Below are 22212 nucleotides of genomic sequence, written 5' to 3'. Positions count from 1 at the left end.
GGCGGAGCTCACTGGCCGACCACGCGGGTCATTGTGCCACTACGCCAAAAGACAGCTATTCTAGAACACTAACACTTTTAAGTTTTACGGGATTTTTAAAGATATTGACGCACTTGCCTATCTATATCGGGCGACCACGTTTCGCCGCCTAACAAATGCTATCGCACAACGCGGGACGCGCCTGCTTGTATCGGAAGTTTCTGGAATGTTATCGATGCTTCTATCCACTGTTTGTTGTCGCAGAACGTTGTGTTATATGATTTCATCGCGTGACGCGAATGGTGTAGAACTTTGTGGAACACACGCGGGTCCCAGCGATTAGTCTGGAACATTCGACGACTGCTGTATAAAAGCCGACGCGCTTGACCCGCTGATTAGATTTTCGACGATCGCCGAGTGTGTTCGCCGCTATCGTTGTTCTTTTGAGTGTAGCCCGTTTTTGAGGGCACAAGTTCGCCCAATAAAACGCGCTAGTTTCTATAATCACAGTTTTGCTGCCTTCTTCACCGTCACTACTACGTGACAATATGGCCTGCGGCAAATGGCATAATTCCGTTCCTTTAGCTGGAATATTCAAAGAGGCTTGCATACTTGCACAAGAAAACAAAACACATATTTAACTAATTAACGGAAATTACCTTACGGCACATATACATATTTACTAATTGTATTGTGGTGAGTTTGCAAAGCGCATCCACTTAGAATGAATGTTCAGGATGGCACCAATTTCGATATATTTACTGCCAAAGTGTGCGACGAAATACATGGGTGCTCCAGTTACTTAATTTTGTGCTTCAATGATAACAGAGCGTTTCGGTAAAGAAGTGGAACAGTGCATTTTTACAGTGAGTTTGATGGAGCGTATCTTGAAACCAGTGCCATCCTGAAAATGTGTTGCTAGTGGATATGCCTTGTAGACTAACCGGCTGCGATTCGTAAAATGCAATAGGTTCCGTAAAGTAATTCATTGAGAAGTTAATTAGTGAATGTCCGTCACTTCACTGATTATATGTATTGATTTCTCGTGCAAGTAATGTCCACCTCTTTGGATAATCCAGCTCAAGGAATGGAATTATGCCATCTGCCACAAGTGATCTTTCCTGCAAGATTCTGTAAAACCTATAATCAGTTTGTATATAGGTCGCCTGACGTTAACTGAAACCATGATGTCGGGGCTGCGTAAGGAAATAAATAAGAAGTGAAGCCATAGGTGGTACACTCCAGACACCTCGGAAAACATAGGAAAGAAAAATTTTTCAGAGCGTAGCTCTTCAGCACCCGTTCTTGCAGCGAGCGTTGAAGCGAGCATTGAATCGAGCAAACGTGGGAGCGCAGCGGGCGATGGAAGACGGCCATAGCGAACAGAGCGCGAGGTGGAAAGCGGAGGAGGAGGGTGCAGCTAGCGGAACCACGAGGAGGAGGAGGTTATGGCGAAAGCGTGACAAGGAAAGCGTTGAGCCGTGCATGACGGGTTCTGCGGCAACTGTGGCTACGATATGGCGCCAGAGTAGCGCACGTCGCCTGCTCACTGATCACGCCACCGATACCATATACGGAGACAAAGCGCTGCATGAACGGAGGTCTATCTGCAGCTGCTGCTGTAAATCGTGCACACGCGCTACCCTATGGTAGCGAGGCAGTGGCGCCACACTTCGCTCCATTTGCAATGTACCGCACGAGACATATTGTCCACGCCAGTATCGTAATCTTTGGTGAGTTGTGCAACAGCTAGCAGAATCAATAAGAGGCTAGATCCCCTTGCCGTATACGATGCTAGTCGTACCGTAACCAAGCAGTTGCAGGAACACTGAAGACAAAAGAGTATGGACAGATATAGCATATTTTTAATACCCTATATTCATGAATTTCATGGAAAGAGGTTGTTTATACTAGCAGTGAAGATTAAGGCTAAACTTCCATATTATGAATTTAGCGCCGAAATCACAGTGCCAGCATGCCGGTGTGACGTCGCAGACTACAAAGTGTATTTCCTCGTAGTTTGACAGCTTGAAGCGTGCAGTACATACAAGTTCTCAGAACTTTCCAAGGTCAGTCTTTGGCTCCTTTAAATAAACGCAACGCAATCTATGCTTAATGATAAAAATAAATCAGGCAATAAAGTCCGCCTCCATTCCACCCTGTGAAAATGGACTTACAGCGAAGCTGTTGCCGACATTAGACAAGTACCACCACCCTAACTGATGATAGATGATATGTTACATAAGAACCACCACCACAAGCGACATACATCACGCATATACACACATGTATGATAGTGCCATGAGCATCATCATTTTAAGCCCTCTGCCTAGCACAAGTGTATTATTGAACTAAATGCTTAAAAGTAAATTGCGTCAGAAGAAAGATTCACTGACGATTACGATACTCCCTAAAGCGAAATTTGAGCGCAGGTCTACATGTGCATTAATTTCACGATATATTGGCTGGTGCGGACAATCTATCTCATGTGGCACATTGCTAATGAAGCGAAGTGTGGCGCGACTGCCTCACTAATTGGGAGATCGTGAGAGGCAGCAAGTGGATGCAATTCACAGCAGTCGCAGACATAGGTACCTTCACTCACGCAGCGCTTTCTTTCCGTATATGGTATTGGTGGACGCGCTCACCGCATGCTATCGGTGAACAGACAACGGTGCAGATGGCGCGCTGCTCTGATGCCATCTTGTAGCGGTCGTCGCCGCAGAGCTCGTCTTGCGCGGCACTAGGCATTTCTTCTCATACTTTCGCCATAACCTCCTCCTCACGCTCTCTTCACTATCGCCATCTTTCATTCGCTCTTTCATCCTTCACTGTGCTTATTCACTTGACTACACCAAAGGACCACACGAAACGCAGGAAGGTGCGCTATAAGAGCTGCGGAAATGACAGCTTCAGATTATCATTCAAACATTTGCTATTCAAACATACAAAAAAAAACATAAATCGGTTACACTGAAAGTGAAAGACCTTTGAGATCTGTCTGAGTGGCTGCGGCTGCTAGGTTGTGGTATCGTTAGCACCGCATACATCCTCATTCTTGTAGGCCCTCCGCTTAGCACAAGCATGTTATTGAACTAATTGAATTTTTCAAAGTAATATGTGTCAGAAAATTTGTACAGTAAGACCTACACACAACCTACAGAAATGACAGCATTGGATTGTAATTCGAATATATGAGAAAAAAGAATTCTGTTATGTAGAAACTTAAACACAAAGCTTTCCAGCTGCCATTTGCTTTTGTATGAGCACTACCCCGGCGAAAACAATAAATCCCGACCAACCACAGGCTAACATCTTCGCTGTAAAATTTATTGCATCATGGAAAGCTGGTGCGCGAAAACTATAATGTAGTGTCGCCACCCTCGCAGTGACAACAATAATGCCCAATGGATATCCTATGGGCATCCACTGCCAGGAAATGGATATCCCAGGGATGTGTTGAATACTGTCTGTGGACATCCCTCAAAAGACAGTTTGGCTGCATTTTCCCTGTCCTGCGGACATTCCTTCCATGTCCGAGAGGGACATCACGAGGACATGCCACATACATTTTACAGACATATGCCAGGGTCTTTTGCAGTGTTTGCCATAATGTCATTAATGTCACAGCACACACTGTGTGACCGATGCAATGGGCAGAGTGCCTATGCATCAAGAACAGACGCATTGCGTGCACACATGCACGTGTGCGGCAGCGCAGCATATTCCTTATTGTTCTAGGCCTTTTGGCCAGTGTAAGTAGCTTACTCAACTAATTGAAGTTTCCAAAGTAAATTTCATCAGAAAAGTAAGTTACTATGTACACACGAGCTGCAGACACAATAGGTTCAGATTGTAATTGGAAGATGCGAGAAAACTTAATTCTGTTACGAGGAAACGCAATGGCAAAGCTTCTTGGAGGACAAATATTTATGTGCATGCCGAGAAAGGTCCATGTGGGATAACCTTGGCATATCCGGGGTAGGATATCCAAATAAGGTCCACATACGATATCCTTGGGACATCTGTGGTAGAATATCCAAAACTGGATGTCCTATGTGTCTCCGAAACCGTGCATGGACATTAGGATGAGACTTGGACATCCTACAGACGAAGTGTTTTCACTGGGATAGGGCTTTTGCAAGAGTTACTAGAGCTTGCATCTTTTCTGGCTCGCATTAAGAATGCTTTTTTCGGTATTGTTGAAGCACCATTTACAAATACAGCCCTACCTAATTTTCTTTTGATAGCAGGAGAGAAGCCAATATCAGCAGTAGGCACTTCCAGAGGCTGGTAGGCTTACACCAATGCTGTAATGAAAAAATTTTTCGTGCACCTAAATTACACACACAAGGCTTCCCAGTGTTGGAACAAATCTGGCTTCAGGATCAGCGGCACAATGCCACGGATACTCAACTCGTTTGCTGAGTGATCAGGCCTAACACTTTAACTGGCTCTGCATCATGATGCATTGTACCATCTAGTTTTGGTGTCTTGGAGCCAGTGCATGAAGCCTCTTTAACCCGCTCTAACCTGTCTGCTAGCTGCCTGGGCTGCTGATCTCCAGAAAGAGGTATCCAAGCAGCATGTGTTGCAAGCGTTCCGTCACAGCGCTGAACGTGTCCAGTATTCCAGTGAACGCAGGAGAGCCGGTCGTTCTGACGCATGGGCAGAGGCGTAAACTAAATCCCCTCCATACTACAACCACTGTGATGAAGGGGCTTTAGCGCAAAGGTGAACTGCCTACATGATGTAGCCACCTGGTGGCACAGACCCTAAGCAGCCAAACATGGAGCTAATATTACTGTAACCAAACTTAGCTACTACTACATTAGCTCAATGTTTGTCTGGTTGAGCTCTGCGACATCAGGTGGCTGCATCCTGCAGGATGTTCGCGTTTGCGCCTCTGCCTATCTGGCAAAATCCCCAGTCTGCCTGCATTTACCGGCATACCGGACACACTGAAACTCTATTGTGGCAGTAGTCCTCCAGCATGAAGCGACAGCCATCAATGCGCAGATCCTGCTGCCGAGTGGGTACCGACAGCCTCACGCACTTGTTGCCTTGCAGAGGGACATTATGTTGCAGCTTGAAATGTTGCCAATCACTAGGTTTGCAGCCAACAACACAACAAGGGCGATTCATAATCCTTGCGAAAAGCGTTGAGACACACTGGCCATGCAGCTTGCGTAAACACGGAGCATGTTTTAACACAAGCAGAGGACAATTGCTGTGTGCCAGAAGTGTAGTGATAAATCGACAAGTATTCTTTTTCTGTGACTTTTTAACTTGTAAAAACAAGTTTACGAACACTAACTACTACAAACATTTGTTAACCATAAAGTTAGAAAATATTATTGACGCAATGTGAGTGGCCAATTGGGGGCAAAGCTCACCTGACTGAAGTCATGCATGCCCGCGACGGAGATGGTAACATGGGGCTGAAAACTCAGGGGAGCAGTGCCGCTCCGATCGGTAGTGATGCACATATTTAAAATTTTAGAACAAATTACACGATTTATGCAGACCGCTTAATGATCAGAAGGACATACCCTAACAACTCCATGTGCTTGTACAAAATTGTCAAAATCATTTCACCATCCCTTTAACTGGCAAAAAAGATGTGTAACTGTGTTTCGTCACTTTTTGTGTTTTTGATCGCGAACGTTAGTGATCAGGTCAGGTGCGTAAAATGGGATTGTATCAACAAGGTTCTACTGTGCCTGTACACATATATGTACACATCATGTGCTTCACATGCATAATTTATACATACTTGATACATACAAATCTACAAAGAGGAACTGACATGTTTATTGTGCAGAAAGATTCTTTAATAGTTTATTGGACAAGATCTGGAATGCAATAACCACTGTAATTTGGTTACTCTGATGCACGACACGTTACAAGCACTTTGGGGTACAATAAAGTAAAAGAACAATTTGAGGAAATATAGGAATTGCTGACAGCGGAGCAAACTGCAGGTTTTCAAGTGCTGGCACTAGCTGCACGTAACAGGTGGTTTTTTTTTAATCTGGCGTACTGATCAGCAGACAAGCTCCAGTTGTGGTCTTGTAGAAGACAGATTCTTGTACTAGTTTGTTGATGACGCTGTTGTCTCTTCTTCTGACTGCTTCTGCAGTGGAAAAATGGCAAGAAAGGGCTCAATAATGAGTGACTTCTTCATATCACACTGAACTTAGCACAGAGCTCTGCTTTAGGTAACATCTTTTTTTAACTTTAGGCTTGCTGAAATTAAACAGTCGCAGGAAAATTGCAAAACACAAATTCTGCAAATAGAATTACAGCCACATCCCTGTGAGAGCTTTTTGTTTGTTTATTTAACCCACTCTGTGGCCATGGACAAGCTCAGCTTGGCAATGGTACTTTCTGGTTTTCTTACAGCATTCATTTTCTCACACAATACTGTCAAGCCCCACCTATGCAAAAATGGTTAAGATCTTGCACACAAACATTTAAAATATTCTCAACATTTTTTTTAGAGTTCTATAATAAAAAGAAAATGGAACTACTTTTGGTCGTAAAGTATTAGCAAGATGAAAAAAACAAGTGTGTACATGCAGCACATACACACAAAATATGCTTACGTTACACATGGGAATATTGACTGTCACAATGGCTCAGCAAGGAACTTGAACATCAGAATGCAACCAGCACCAGATTTGCAATTATTTTCAGAGACATGTTTGGTGCAGAAAAAGAAAATTGTTAAAAGGTTTGCCATTGCTTGGGAAATCCTATGAGTGCTTAATAGTAGTTAGAAAGCCACTTCCATTGCTCCAAACAGAAAAGAAAACAAGTTAAAGAGACATTTAATGTCTGTCATTATCTTTCAACCTTGTTATCAATGTATCAGCCTTCTTGTGTGTGTGTGTGCGCTATTCGTTCATTAAAAAAACTACTACACCACGGTTTCTTAGGAAGCAACATCATGGTAATATTTCAATACTTAAGCAGCTTTTGAAAGATCACCATGATGGTGTTTAAGAAACCATGGTGTATTCATTACTTATAGGGCCCCTCACCAGGCCACACAGCAAACTTTGGTTATACGCTGGCAGTTGTTACGTGTCCTCTAGGGAGCATTCTGCAGCAAAAATGTATCAAATCAGCCTATTAATAGCCGAGGTGGAAATATTTCAGTGCCACGAACCCATGATTTTAGGATGCGAGCTTCATTGCAAACATAGACGCTCTCTCCACTTGCCCCGTCTAGCCTCCGCAAGCGAAATTCCTTTCTTGCATTCTCCCATACCGGAGCTCAAGGATCACGTGACGCATACGTCACGGGCCCTGCCTTCATTTTTTTTTCTCCTCACTTTATTGTGGTGCGGCGCACTTCCAATGACGCCGTCGTGCAAGAGCTGTTGTGATTGTCTCGTTTTGTACAGCGCACAATTTTGCATGCTGTGCATGAGGACACCTGACTAGTCAGAGCTACACGAATACTGAGGCAGACACAAGCGGATCACATGCTGGAGCACGGTAGAAAATGACAGTTTTGGTGTCTGCACGTGCGACTGCATGACGTGGGACCAAGCAGACGAAACGGAAGTACATCTCTTGCTGCGATGTAAAGTAAAACAAATACACGCCGACATTCAGTTTGTGTATTTCATTATTTCTCTAAGCTTTAATTCGTCTATTCAAGCAACATATTACACAAATAACATATTGCCTTGAATAATTCTCAAAGTTATGTGTCACCACAAGCGATGTCACAGCACAAAGATGTGTACGTAGGCACACTAGCACGTGTATATCAACCCATGGCTTGGAGCGCGGCGGCAGCAAAGAGAATGGCAAACAGCATTCGGTTTGAAGTTTCAGATCTTTCTGCAGCGCATAGTGATGTAATACTTTGCAGACACAATAGTTATCGCACATTGTATGCTCTGCGCTTGTCAGCTCTAAATAGCCAGACATGGTGAGGGGCCCTCTAAGCAGCTTTTACTCACCGTGGTTGCTTAGTGAATATGGTGTTGGGCTGTTAAGCACGAGGTTGTGGGATCGAATGCCGGCCTCGGCGGCCGCATTTTGACAGGGGCACAATGCAAAAACATCTGCGTACTTAGATTTAGGTGCACGTTAAAGAACCCTAGGTGGTTCAAATTTCCGGAGTCCCCTTCACTACTGCGTGCCTCATAATCAGATTGTGATTTTGGCATGTAAAACCCCATAATTTAAGTTTTTTCTTAATTAAACAGTTTTTATTTTTTTGTCTGCTTGTTCTACAAAACATTTTGTGCTGTTCTCTTGGCAAGGCTCCCATGTTCTCAAACATTTCATTCCTCTATGTGAAGGTGGAGCAGTCATATATACTGATGTGTCCCCTGAGGATGAGCTTTGAAGGTGTTGGCGGCTACCAGTTTGACATCTACAGGTGCATGAAGGAGCACAATCAGTGAATCCATCACTTTGTCTAGCTAGTGATCATGTAAGACATTACCACGGGCTGCACAAATTATAGAAAAAGTGACAAATGAATTATTTACATCACACAACAGGGATGGACGCACTATAAAGTCTCAGAAATTACAAAACACTGCAAACTCAAATCCTGTTTGTACAGTAAAATCTTACTGATACTTATGTATCATATCTTTGTTTTCTTGGGAAAACATTTTTTTTTTTTTTTTTGCAACAACTTGGTGAGCGATGTTCTGCATGTAAACCACTGTGTATTCTGCTATAACAGTCGAGCCAATTAAACAGGCCTGCCCCATTTAATGAGCTAACATGTTTGCACACCACTCGGTATGCACTCATGGTCTCAGGCAGTACTGTTGACACAATAACAATACTATATGCATTGCCTACTTTCCAAAGCTATCGGCGTTATTGCACTTTGGGTGTGGAAAATTATGTGGAAAGGTGCATTTTATTTTTCAAATACGTTTGCTTCACACCTTGGTTGTAGTATGCATCTCTAGAGGCTCATATCTCTGCTAAATCAAATACATATACTTTACATACTATTTGCCATGCATATGTACCGACTTGATGTGTTTTGCCAAAATATTGATGCACTAAACGTCAAGTGCATGAGAAAGAATCGCATCAGCCCATGACTACAATCTAAAAACGGTGACGTTTAAAATCCAACTGCAATGAAATTTGGACTCCACCAAAAGCCTAGTTTAACATAGTGTAAATGTAGATGAGCCTCTGTGCAAAATTTTACATCTGAAATATGAACGTAAGTGTCGCAAAAAGCTAGTAAAAATAACTGTTCTTGATGGTGAAACCGAAGGAAAGAAAAAAGCCGCCATTACCACTTGCCAGAATTGAAGCACAGCCTCTGAGATTAGGCAGCACTCGCAGTGCCCTAAGACTTGCATCACAGACGGTAATCACCAGGTGCATGCATTGCCTGTATAGGTGCAGTTTGCAGAAATTGATTCAGTGGTACATAATGGTTATTTATAACCAATTTAGCAAAATATAGATGCAGATTTTTTTTTACTTTTTTTTATTGCGAGAACTGTCACTGTTATCAACTTCTAGCTTTCTTTGGTTTCATTGGCACAGATCTGGACAATAAATGTATATAATTGTCGCATAGACAACAGATAAGCAGTGTACACTAGAATATAATCTCTTAGAGAATGGCTTGTTAGTATTACGACTAGGTTTCAAAGCAGTCCCTCAAGTTTCCAGACCTGCAGAAATGACTGCAAGGGCTTCAAGCCATACACGAATGCACTTTTGCTTCACTACCCGTTCTGCAAACTCCGTGAAAAGGGTTGTTACTCTGCCAGGAGTTGGCAGCACAGCTCTGTAGCTGCCAAACTCAGAAAAGTGGAGCGGCACGCTCGTCCTTCAATGCTCATCATCCAAGGACATTTTTCTGAAATGGTCTTGCCTCAGCCACAGATGAGTGACCTAGCCCCCGAAAAATGCCACTGCGTTGTCACTTCTCATCCCATGTGTTGTGTATTTAGCATTTCACAGATTTACTGTTATGGCATTATGGCTATGCTTCAACACCACAGTGCGGTGGCACTGCTCTTTCTGAGCATAGTTTTACTACGATGGCGCTATGCAAGTGTCAAACCATTTTTCGTTTCCATGATTTACATGTAAGCACTCATTTCCAGTCTCATCATTGTTCACAACAAGGTGCCTCCGCATTTTATCAGTTTTATAAATAAATATCATTGTAGCATTGCAAACTATTGTTCTAAAAAAAAAAGAAAGAAAAGAGAGGGCAGAGTAGAATGTTACCAGAGCTTTTACAGTTTATTACACTTATAACAATGCTGGAAATTTACATTATAAAGGCCAATTTCACAAGCTCTTAATATATATCCTGCAGTCTTAAGCATACGTGATATATAACTAGAGTACGCAATAGTAGTAAACTTCTTGGCCCTTGTTCCTGAGTAATTTTATGTTACCATTGGTTTGTAAGAACAGGAACCAGACAATGACAAACAATTCCTACAAACAAAAAAGGTTAGCGCGGTCAGCTCTGTCATGGACAGTATTATCATGGACCAAACAGTTCTATCAATGCGCTTAGGTCACGTGACAAAAATGTTGGTTTTTTCCAGCCAGCGACACTAGAAGAAATAACATGAGGCAACCGCCTCTTTTTTTTTACTTACACCTCGATTTTTTTCTAACTTCTTTATGAAGGCCTTCTCCAACTCTTCACAACGGTCAGTCACAGAATCAAGCGCGATCTTGATTGCGTCCTCATCCTGCACAAAGTAAAACTAAAGGTAAGTTCATCAAGATGACTGCCACTTCTTTCTTTCAAAGCCAATGGCTTTATGAGCATACAAAAACAAAGCAATCCCACAATTCGTGTCTATGTTTTGCAGCTGTAGGTTAGTTTGATTTATGCAAATCTCTGCTAATACCCTGGCTATGCAGCTGCAACAACAATAACAGAAGGTCAAGATTAGGGTGAAAAAGCTGTGAAAAATTTCATGCCCCCTCGTTGTACGGAGGCTGCAGACTTTGGACCAATGCTATTTAAGTGGTCAGTTTCGGTTTAGCTTTGGGACAATAACACAGCTCAAACAAATAATTGAAAACTGCGAAGTAGTCTTTCATCCTGATCTGTGAAGGATGCATGATACATATTGCAGATCTGCTGTGGCCTAGCTTCCTAGAGCAGAAGCAGCAAGTCAAACTATGGTTTGCATGAATACATGGAAGACAAAAAGGAAAAAGGAAATGACATTAAACTGGCTAATTTAACATACCATTTTAAATCGTTTTGGTCTGCTGTTGTGCCCTCACCATTGAGCTTCAGGTGCCAACATTTTAACTTTTCGCTCCTGCCTCCGACCTAATGTTTACAGAATGCTACTCCTTATGCAATACAGTTTAACAGTAGCACACAACTGTCTGGCATCAATCAATGCCCATTATTTTCAGTGTATAATTGTTGTGCATGGAGACGAGAAAGAATGTAGATCAAATTTTATAAAACATAAATGTGGCATTTATCCAAAGGCAAAATTAATTAAATTACGTTTTTTTTGTGCCAGAACCACTTTCTGATTATGAGGCACGCCGTAGTGGAGGACTACGGAAATTTCCCATCGGGGGTTCTTTAACGTGCACCTAAATCTAAGTACACGGGTGTGTTCGCATTTCGCCCCCATCGAAATGTGGCCACCGTGGCTGGGATTCGATCCCGCGACCTCGTGCTCAGCAGCCCACCACCACAGCCACTGAGCAACCATGGCGGGTATTATCCAAAGGTAATGCAAAGCAACAAAGGCCCACAGGAGTTACTGAAAATGAAAGTGTAATTTAAATTAGTGTATTTACTCAAGTGTAATCTACCCTTGATTGTATTTTACAGTTTGGGAGAGAAACAGCAATTTGTTATCACTAAAGGAAGGGAAGATTTAGACTCCACCTATTGCTGTTTTGGTTTCGGAATTGATTCCAATGTGCATGTCATAGTGTAATGAATTTTCCGAACGAAATGACTACACATTAGCATAGAGCAAGCACCGTGCGGCACCTTTTTTCCCAGGGTGTCACCCTGCCAAATGAGCTAATCAGGAGGCTAGCACAGATGGATTTTTGGGTGAAGGAAAATTAATTGACATCTCAAATCAGTGAAACAATAATGTAATGAAGGACTTTGGACTAACCGGTGGTAGGTCAAGTGTGGGCAGCTTGTTTTCAACTTCCTTTATCCGTAGCTCAAGTCTGTGGAGCTTCTGAAGAGAAAAAGCAATGTAATGCAATGAGAAATATACTTGAATATAGCTGTTACGACTAATTGGCCTTGTATAACTGTTGAGGGGAATTAGTACACACTGCTCTTCCTGTGTGTGCATAATTTTTTTGCGCAAATTATTCTCAAAAGTAATGCAGTGAGAATTCAAGGCAGCAAAAAAGCAGGCACCTGAATGGTACTGCAGCTAGAGTTTGCTGTCTTCTTTTTGACTCTTCCTAGGCTTCACGCTCATACATGCAGGTTGTCCTCTATATAATATAAAGCTTGCATTCAGCAGCTTCATGTAGGTCACAAGTACGTCAGAATGTAATAGAAACATCTACTGCTATCTTTACAGGGCCTCGGCAGGGTTTTCCTCCTGGTAAGGTAAGTTCATTACTCATGTAGCTTTACAGGGAAAGTAAAGGGAAACGTTAAGGCTAGCTAGCCCTGAAATTCTCTCAAAAGCTTGTTGTGCAACCAATAAAGTCACACCTCAGTCAGATTTTGCAGTAATAAGTTGATTATTAGAACAGAAAATGAAGGCCAAATTTGAATTTTTATATTTTGCACCGAAACCCCAGTGACATCAATATGACGTCACAAATCTTATTGTTTTTAGCCATATTTGGCTTAGTAAAAGTTCTTGAAACTTGCTGAATGCAGCCTTCGGCTCTTCTATAATACAATGTGGACTATAACCAATACAACATTAACTACACTCTATTAGACCTAGTCGAAATCTGTGATGTCACGGTGCTCTGGCAAGAGAACTTCAACACGGCATCAGCATTTGTTGTTCGTTGTTGCGTAACTTCTGGCTTACCAAGCCTTTTCTCACGGTAAGGGTGGCTTCTTTGGCACTGTACTAGGGTACTAATACAGTAATACAGTAATTTAATACGGTAAGGGTGGCTTCTTTGGCACTGTACTAGGGTACTAATACAGTAATATAGTAATTTTCTCTTTAGTGTCCCTTTAATGATACCCAATTTCATGGAATTTTCAATTAAGTGAAAAAATTTCGATCGTCTGACGCATTCACAGGGCCCCCCAATGGGCTGAAAATCTTGTAACAACATAGTGGACTCAACGTCTTGCCTGATTTAGTGATGTGTCGAGGAGAAATAGTGGCGTACCGGGTTTTAGTTGAAATGACATGCTCACTGACCTGTTAAAATAGTTTGCCGTACCTATGCAGGAACCCAAGACACTCTCAACATGCCCACTGTCCTCGATAGGTGTACACACAGGCAAAAATTATAGCTTGTACCACCTTTCTTACCCCTTCTAATATGTTATTCATAGTAGTACAAGTTTTGCAATGCAACAAAGTTTTTGATTCACCAAAGTACTTATCGGGTCCCACAAGTTTGCTAAATCAAGGTTTAACTGGTTAAATCTCTCTCTCTCGCGCACGCATACGCACACACACAAACAAAATTTGGAGGACGCTTAAGCTTTGCCTTTAAGAGTAGAATGCAATAGATTTCAAAGGTCCCCGACTGCTTGTCACGCTTCACAGCAACCACAGCTTTCTAGCAGATGCGCAGAGCTGAGCATGATGCTGTTGTTCCAGGGAACTGAGCCGCTTGGAAAAGGGGTTTGTGTTTGAGTTTCTGCGTAACAGAATTATGTTTTCTGGTATATTCAAATTAAACTCCCAAGCTATCATGTCTGTAGGTTGTGTTTAGGTTGTATTTTACGATTTTTTCTGATGTATTTCACTTTGAGGAATTCAGTTCAGTAACACGTGCGCGCCACGCGGAGGGCCTGCATGGTTGTGGTTCGGAATAATTTTTCGCCGAGCGACATCCTACGCTGACATCAAATTTTTTGCAACATGGGGCCCTTAACGCTATTGCATTAAAAACTATGTTAAAGACAGCAAATCACCCAAGAAAACAAGTGGCAGTGTGTCATCCACATGGTATAGCACAGGAATGCTGCACTGAGCCAGCAATCTTGGAGTTCATGCTATGTCAGGCGTTACCACCCTAGTAACCTTGGAGGACCACATAGTGAGGCCGACGCTCCTGCAAATCAAGCTAACAAGTGCACCAGTGAGGTTTTTCGCAGCGGAATCTAATCATCATAGCTTAAATGATTTTTTCTCATTCAAATGCACTGTCTGTTATTATAAGTAGAGTTGCTGTATATAGTTAACTTAGTATATAATTAATATAGGTACAGTAGGTGCTCGCTTTGCGGAGCATATGCAGTAACTCTAATTGTCAGTGGTTGATTGCTATGCATCAATTAGAAAGAACACCAAGACAAAGGAGGCTGGATCAACGTTTCTAAGGTGCTGGTGCAAATAATATCCAACGTTCGTGTCACCTTCGTGTTTACCAAGAGTTCTGTCCTTTGTAAAAGTTAATCTTCCGGAGACTTAGGGGCCATTGAACCACCACTTCAGCTTGATTTAGCATCTGCGTTTAATCCCCTTTTAAACAATGCGTGACAGTGGGGTGCAGCGGTGGCGTAGAGGAAGAACACCCGCCTCGCGTGCAAGAGGTCCGTGGTTCGAATCCCGGTGCCGGCAATAAAAAACATCCGCGTGTTGATAAAATTGCATAAACAGGCCTGGAGTGTGGCCTGATCCCGGTGACCAGAACTAGTAACGCACTCCCTCGCCAGAGCAGGAATGGCCACCCTGGTGCAGTACTTGGCCACAACCTCCTATATGAACACAACAATCAAATTCCGGCCCTCAGACCCCAGCAGCTGCGAAACAACTGACCACGACAGCAGTCAGACCTGCGACGCAGCAGAGGGTGCTAAGAATCCCTGGCTCCGGACAGGCCGCCATTGGAATATGAACCTGGCAATGTTTAACGCTAGAACGATATCTAGTGAGGCGAGTCTAGCAGTGCTACTGGAGGAATTAGAGGGCAGTAAATCGGATATAATAGGGCTCAGTGAAGTTAGGAGGCCAAAAGAAGCATATATAGTGCTAAAAAGTGGGCACGTCCTGAGCTACCGGGGCTTAGCGGAGAGACGAGAACTAGGAGTCGGATTCCTGATTCATAAGAATACGGCAGGTAAAATACAGGAATTCTATAGCATTAACGAGAGGGTGGAAGGTCTTGTTGTGACACTTAATAAGAGGTACAAAATGAAGGTTGTACAGGTCTACGCCCCTACATCCAGTCATGATGACCAGGAAGTCGAAAGCTTCTATGAAGACGTGGAATCAGCGATGTTAATGCCAAGGTAGGCAAGAAGCAGGCTGGAGACAAGGCAGTGGGGGAATATGGCATAGGCACTAGGAATAGCAGGGGAGAGTTATTAGTAGAGTTTGCAGAACAGAATAATGTGCGGATAATGAATACCTTCTTCCGCAAGCGGGATAGCCGAAAGTGGACGTGGAGAAGCCCGAACGAGACTAGAAATGAAATAGACCTCATACTCTGCGCTAACCCTGGTATCATACAAGATGTGGACATGCTCAGCAAGGTGCGCTGCAGTGACCACAGGATGGTAAGAACTCGAATTAGCCTAGACCTGAGGAGGGAACGGAAGAAACTGGTACATAAGAAGCCGATCAATGAGTTGGCGGTAAGAGGGAAAATAGAGGAATTCCAGATCAAGCTACAGAACAGGTATTCGGCTTTAACTCAGGAAGAGGACCTTAGTGTTGAAGCAATGAACGACAATCTTGTGGGCGTCATTAAGGAGTGTGCAATGGAAGTCGGTGGTAACTCCGTTAGGCAGGATACCAGTAAACTATCGCAGGAGACGAAAGATCTGATCAAGAAACGCCAATGTATGAAAGCCTCTAACCCTACAGCTAGAATAGAACTGGCAGAACTTTCTAAGTTAATCAACAAGCGTAAGACAGCGGACATCAGGAACTATAATATGGATAGAATTGAACAGGCTCTCAGGAACGGAGGAAGCCTAAAAACAGTGAAGAAGAAACTAGGAATAGGCAAGAATCAGATGTGTGCGTTAAGAGACAAAGCCGGCAATATCGTTACTAATATGGATGAGATAGTTCAAGTGGCTGAGGAGTTCTATAGAGATTTATACAGTACCAGTGGCACCCACGACGATAGTGGAAGAGAAAATAGTCTAGAGGAATTCGAAATCCCACAGGTAATGCCGGAAGAAGTAAAGAAAGCCTTGGGAGATATGCAAAGGGAGAAGGCAGCTGGGGAGGATCAGGTAACAACAGATTTGTTGAAGGATGGTGGACAGATTGTTCTAGAGAAACTGGCCACCCTGTATACGCTATGCCTCATGACCTCGAGCGTACCGGAATCTTGGAAGAACGTTACCATAATTCTAATCTATAAGAAAGGGGACACCAAAGACTTGAAAAATTATAGACCGATCAGCTTACTGTCCGTTGCCTACAAAGTATTTACTAAGGTAATCGCAAATAGAATCAGGAACACCTTAGACTTCTGTCAACCAAAGGACCAGGCAGGATTCCGTAAAGGCTACTCAACAATAGACCATATTCACACTATCAATCAAGTGATAGAGAAATGTGCAGAATATAACCAACCCTTATATATAGCTTTCATTGATTACGAGAAAGCGTTTGATTCTGTCGAAACCTCAGCAGTCATGGAGGCATTACGGAACCAGGGTGTAGATGAGCCGTATGTAAAAATACTGAAAGATATCTATAGCGGCTCCACGGCCACCGTAGTCCTCCATAAACAAAGCAACAAAATCCCAATAAAGAAAGGCATCAGGCAGGGAGATACAATCTCTCCAATGCTATTCACAGCGTGTTTACAGGAGGTATTCAGAGACCTGGATTGGGAAGAATTGGGGATAAAAGTTAATGGAGAATACCTTAGTAACTTGCGATTCGCTGATGATATTGCCTTGCTTAGTAACTAAGGGGACCAATTGCAATGCATGCATGCTCACTGACCTGGAGAGGCAAAGCAGAAGAGTGGGTCTAAAAATTAATCTGCAGAAAACTAAAGTAACGCTTAACAGTCTCGGAAGAGAAGAGCAATTTACAATAGGTAGCGAGGCACTGGAAGTGTAAGGGAATACATCTACTTAGGGCAGGTAGTGACGGCGGATCCGGATCATGAGACGGAAATAATCAGAAGAATAAGAATGGGCTGGGGTGCGTTTGGCAGGCATTCTCAGATCATGAACAGCAGGTTGCCATTATCCCTCAAGAGAAAAGTGTATAATAGCTGTGTCTTACCAGTACTCACTTACGGGGCAGAAACCTGGAGGCTTACGAAAAGGGTTCTACTCAAATTGAGGATGATGCAACGAGCTATGGAAAGAAGAATGATAGGCGTAACGTTAAGGGATAAGAAAAGAGCAGATTGGGTGATGGAACAAACACGAGTTAATGACATCTTAGTTGAAATCAAGAAAAATAAATGGGCATGGGCAGGACATGTAATCAGGAGGGAAGATAACCGATGGTCATTAAGGGTTACGGACTGGATTCCAAGGGAAGGGAAGCGTAGCAGGGGGCGGCAGAAAGTTAGGTGGGTGGATGAGATTAAGAAGTTTGCAGGGACGACATGGCCACAATTAGTACATGACCGGGGTTGTTGGAGAAGTATGGGAGAGGCCTTTGCCCTGCAGTGGGCATAACCAGGCTGATGATGATGATGAAACAATGCGTGGCTTGTATTTCAAAAAAGTTTCAAAGAACTTTTGGAATTTTGGAAATCTAGGCCAGTTGTACTTGTGTCAAGTGAAAACATCAACTCCCAATAAGCCAACAACAGAGTTGACAGTGAAACATGTGACAATGTGTACCTCGGAGATAGAAATGATGTCTTCTAGGTCTGGCATCTTTTTGCTGCTGACTGGATGTTTCTGAAAGAGTCAACAATGAATAAATCACTGAGCATGTACAATCGCAAGATTTCGCACTGTGCATGCAACTTGTACAAGCAAAGGCAGCTTATGCATAATCAGGACTGGATTATTTTCACTTACATGAAGCATGTCTTACCTTCAGCTTGGTCACTTTTGACCTGTATTTCATCATGCGTCTTTTCCACCTTCTAAGTTTGCATTCCTCATCTGCTGCTGTAGTATGCATGTCTTTGTTGGCCACATCCAACCTTTGTAGCATGGATGAGCAACAAGAAGGAACTTTTATTGAAATGATGTTCTAGCCACTGCCTAAATTAAAGCAAGTTTTTAGCACTTACAAGTGTTGCTCCATTGTATGGGTGAGCTGTTCGATATTTGCAACATTGCCTTGCAGCTCAGATTGCTGGTCCTGCAGTTCTTTACGTTGTTGGCAAAGCCTTTCAAGCTTTTTTCCAAAGCTGTGATACAGAAAGTTAGAGATTTGCATTTAGATAAGACAATGCCAATGTAAAAGTTGAACAGCTTGTGTGTTCACTTGTGATAGTAACTTTTGATTAGGTGTGCTTTACTTTCATGTTTCTTTTCTTCTGATCAAGCGCTATATGGCTACAATTTCTTTACAGCAATGCAGTTGCATCAATAAAGTGCTGTCCCTTGTTGGCTGGCAGTCTAAGTTGGCCAAATGTACATTAGTGAAAATTTACCTGAAAAAGAAAAAGCCCTAACTATGATAACCCATTGCAGCCTAATTACCACAGGCAATAGCATAAATTTCTCACCTTTCAGAGTCCAAATCATGACAGTCGAGAAGGGTTCCTGCATGTGCCAGATCTTTAAGGGTGCCACGTGCTTCTTTGGGCAATTGTTCTGGTGCAATGTTTCCAGCTCGGAGACCAGCTTCTAGGTTTTCAGCTGCAACGTAATCATCATCCATCATAATAACTCAGAGAGCACTTTTGTGGGAAATCCACAATCAAATTAAATCCATTGTAAGGCCTTCTCTCTCCAGCTTAAAGTAGTAGGCCCTCGTTAAAATGAAATTTGTGTTATTCAAAATGTTGCTTTATTCGAAGTTTGTGATACTGATCAGATTGCATGCAATTTTAGATTATTATTATAAGTGGTGCGGCACTGGACAATGGTTAATGCGAAACGAGAAATCTGCACAAGATTGCTTGATGCAAAAAACTTTATGAGCTTGTGTGTTTCGTTATGCGGTCACCTGATAAACAAGTACACATGTCAGTATGAACCTGGAGGCGCAAAGAGAGCTGCGAAGGCCCTTCCAGCACGTGGTGGCAGATCTTTGAGACTAACCATATCAAGTGATGATAACCAACATACAACACAGCTGCACACGTGTGTTGGAAGATGTTCGCCATTGTGATGTTGCCACTATTGAGTGGCTTTGTTCCAATATAACGGGTTATGCTTCTGCACTATTGGAACACAAGTCCCACCCTACTTTAGGTCATTTAAAGCCCCTTCACTTTTAACAGAATAGTGCTTATAACCAAGTACATTTCCTGTCCTGATGACTTTGTTAAAGTAAGGGTCAACTGTAGCACTAGTTTATTCTATAAAAAATGTTAAGTTCTTGGCTCACCAATAGGAACTGATTGGCTTGATTGCGTCAGAATCTTACTTATTTAGCCACCAAGACATGGCTATCATGGCTGTTGACTTACTGATTCATGATTTTTTTCCCTTGAAATCCTGTCTAGCACAGACACTGTAGTGAAAGACTTCAGATTAATTTTGACCATCTGGGGTTCTTTAATCATGCACCTAAGTCTAAGTACAGTTGCAGGAAATAGGAACACTGAATTTGTTTGAATGCTATTAGCAGTGTTAGGATATGCCACAGACTTTCCGGTATCTATCTCTGCCCGGATCTAAGTCTTCCTTGCATACCAACTTGGGCCATTCGCTACCTGCCACTGAGCCTCTTCAATTGGTCGTGCTGGACTGTGCAGGACTGTCTGAGATGCTGCATATGCAAAGCTCACTGGCTGAAAGCACCACCTCGGGCAGTTCAAGACTGTCAGGGACGGATAATCAAGGAGGTCCACTGGGTATGTGCAGCTCTACAATGAACCTGTTTGATGCCAACTTGTGTCACTACATATGTACCACTCTTCAAGTAACTTAGGCCGCCGGGTACATGACACTCTTCATAATATTCATCATAATATATAAAGTGTATCATCACCGATTACACGCCAGTCATAACATAGATTGCTAATTGCATCGATTTGCCTAACAACTCCAGACTGTAAATATGGCGCTGCTTTTAAAATTTTATATTATAAAACGATTACTTGTGATGTGTGGATTCAAATCTAACGCATTAGTATGTAATTAGTAGCTTGTGTCTTGAACGTTTAATCTGATTGAACGCTTTTATGGGGCGCATGCATCTTGAGCTGTTACAGCCTCTTGAAAGCAGGACTGTCGCAAGGCTTTGGGAAGTAAACGAGCATTTTTGCAATTCGCCCACAATGAAATGTGGTCATCGTGACCAGGCGTCGAATTCGAGCCTGTGGTGATTAGGACTGTTCGGCACTTTCGCTAGTGTGCAGTGATGCGGAAGAAAGACAGAGTCATTTATGTGCGTTTATAAAACTCAAAGCAACCTTTAAAATATGAATATATACAGAAAGTTGATGACAGCGTAACTGCAGTCAGTGTGTCCATGGGCTGAAACAGTCCCGGGTCGCGAGGCTCACAGTTCGCTGGTCACAGCACCATGCGGTCACCCGTGCTGGAGCTGACCACGACGACCACACGCTCGGGCCCCATTCACCATAGTTCTCGGGCTCGGCACACTCGGAAGCCGCCGCGGCAGCAGCCAGGGGACGCCTTGTTCTACACGTCCTTGATGTCCGGCTCGGACACTGCTCGCAACCGACGTGCTACAGTCGCACGTCCAGCACGATCTCAGTGCCCAGCTCGAGCGCCGCTCGCAATCCACGTGCGGCGGTCACACGTGAGGCCCTCGTCTAGCACAGCAACATCTGTGCCAGACTGAAACGCTGCTCGGCACGCTCAGGTGCGGCAGCTCAGGGACCGGCGGCCCTCGGGTCAGCCAGCGTCTCGAGCACTGGCAGCAGGGGCCCTGGGACGTCCACGCTCGGCTTCGCGGTCCTTCACACCTTGCCACGGACGTCTTGCCTGGCAGGAACCCTCGCCTCGTTCCACCCAGGAGCTCGGAGCTGCTGCCCGCCTGGGTCGAACACAGCGAGCGCGCCCTCGTGCTGCCGTGCTTGTGCACCCGTTGTCCTCCTCGTCGTTCACGGAGCTTGGTGGCCGCTCCGATCTTCTAGGGGCGACTCGCGGCACTTACATAGTATGACATTTCACGCCCCAGTTTAAGAAGTTGTCCCATGAAAACAACTTTTCAAAGCACGTACATGGTCAAAGTTCACAGTCTGTAAGGCACAAAGTGTTCACATGCAAAAGTCTTTCCGCATGCGCAGTAGTAGTTCCTGAAGTCTTCACAAACGCAATAAATGCAGTAGGCACACTTCACGCTGTAAGTTCACACTCGGCTCACGTAGTCAGAGCCTACATTTTCGCTACCCTTCGCGCCACACTGTTCGGGGCAGACACCGGTGGTTCCATCTAGGACGAACAGCAGCAAAGCTGAACTTGTAGTCTGTCCCATCATGAGCAATAACTTGTTTGATGGCACTTTCATGGTCCTTGAATCTCAGCAGCACTTTGCCTTCACGGCGATCAATGAGCAAGGCATCAGGAAGTCCTCGCACATACAGCAGGCGGTCTGACTTGTATGCGGAACTGCTCCGGGGGCTGCTAGGCTCCACCTGCACTGGCTTCCCCTTGAGCTGCTTGCTGCGCAGGAGCTCCAGCTGTGCAGTAGCCACTTCTGGGTTCTCAAAATCCAGGAATGCACTGTGCCTGTTTATAAAGCGGACACTGCAGATGGCATCTGACAGGGCACGAATTTCATCCTTGGTCACCTGGCTTGACATGTTCCCAATGTACAATGAACACTTGCAGGTGTCATCAGCCCAGACGTAACGATGTGACTCGGGGATGCTTTCATCAACATCAATACGTGACCTTGTGCCTGAACGGTCCCGAGGGATGCATCGCTGGTAAGAACGGAGCCCACCCCGACATGGAATTCCTCCTTTTCAGTCAATGCCCTCGGGCTCACTTTGGCTGTGGCTATCCGCCTC

The 22212-nt window shown here is 43.7% G+C and overlaps 2 protein-coding genes and 1 long non-coding RNA gene across 7 annotated transcripts in view; 1 reads left to right on the top strand and 2 right to left on the bottom strand.

Moving 5' to 3' along the window:
* Positions 1-5771: 5771 nt before the first annotated feature.
* Positions 5772-22212, bottom strand: part of LOC142571878 (uncharacterized) — a 21339-nt gene continuing 4898 nt past the window's right edge. For 3 of the 5 annotated variants that reach the window (XM_075680561.1, XM_075680558.1, XM_075680562.1), the window contains exons 3-9: positions 18787-18919; positions 18346-18465; positions 18144-18255; positions 17945-18004; positions 12123-12191; positions 10611-10706; positions 5772-6115 (exon numbers count right to left, since the gene is read on the bottom strand). In XM_075680561.1, coding sequence (XP_075536676.1) covers positions 6074-6115; positions 10611-10706; positions 12123-12191; positions 17945-18004; positions 18144-18255; positions 18346-18465; positions 18787-18919 — 632 coding nt within the window. In that variant the 3' untranslated portion in view covers positions 5772-6073. Of the gene's footprint in view, positions 6116-9325; positions 9374-10610; positions 10707-12122; positions 12192-17944; positions 18005-18143; positions 18256-18345; positions 18466-18786; positions 18920-22212 lie in introns of those variants that run through there. The other 2 variants (XM_075680559.1, XM_075680560.1) reach the window with 2 other exon arrangements.
* LOC142571881 (uncharacterized) lies at positions 10650-20078 on the top strand. Its single transcript, XR_012825968.1, has 3 exons — positions 10650-10727; positions 12549-12577; positions 19984-20078. It is a non-coding gene; the product is annotated as an uncharacterized LOC142571881 (long non-coding RNA).
* LOC142571874 (uncharacterized) lies at positions 20371-22146 on the bottom strand. Its single transcript, XM_075680549.1, has one exon. It carries the CDS (start codon positions 22000-22002, stop codon positions 21586-21588), a length of 417 nt encoding a protein of 138 aa, XP_075536664.1. The 5' UTR covers positions 22003-22146; the 3' UTR covers positions 20371-21585.

Source organism: Dermacentor variabilis, chromosome 2 (assembly GCF_050947875.1).
Source record: "Dermacentor variabilis isolate Ectoservices chromosome 2, ASM5094787v1, whole genome shotgun sequence".
Taxonomy (NCBI): domain Eukaryota; kingdom Metazoa; phylum Arthropoda; class Arachnida; order Ixodida; family Ixodidae; genus Dermacentor; species Dermacentor variabilis.
Note: the sequence above shows the minus strand (reverse complement) of the source record. Positions and strands in the feature narration are given on the sequence as shown.

Excerpts from the sequence above, each read along its gene's own strand:
- LOC142571874 (XM_075680549.1), bottom strand. The coding sequence starts at position 22,002 with ATGTCAAGCCAGGTGACCAAGGATGAAATTCGTGCCCTGTCAGATGCC.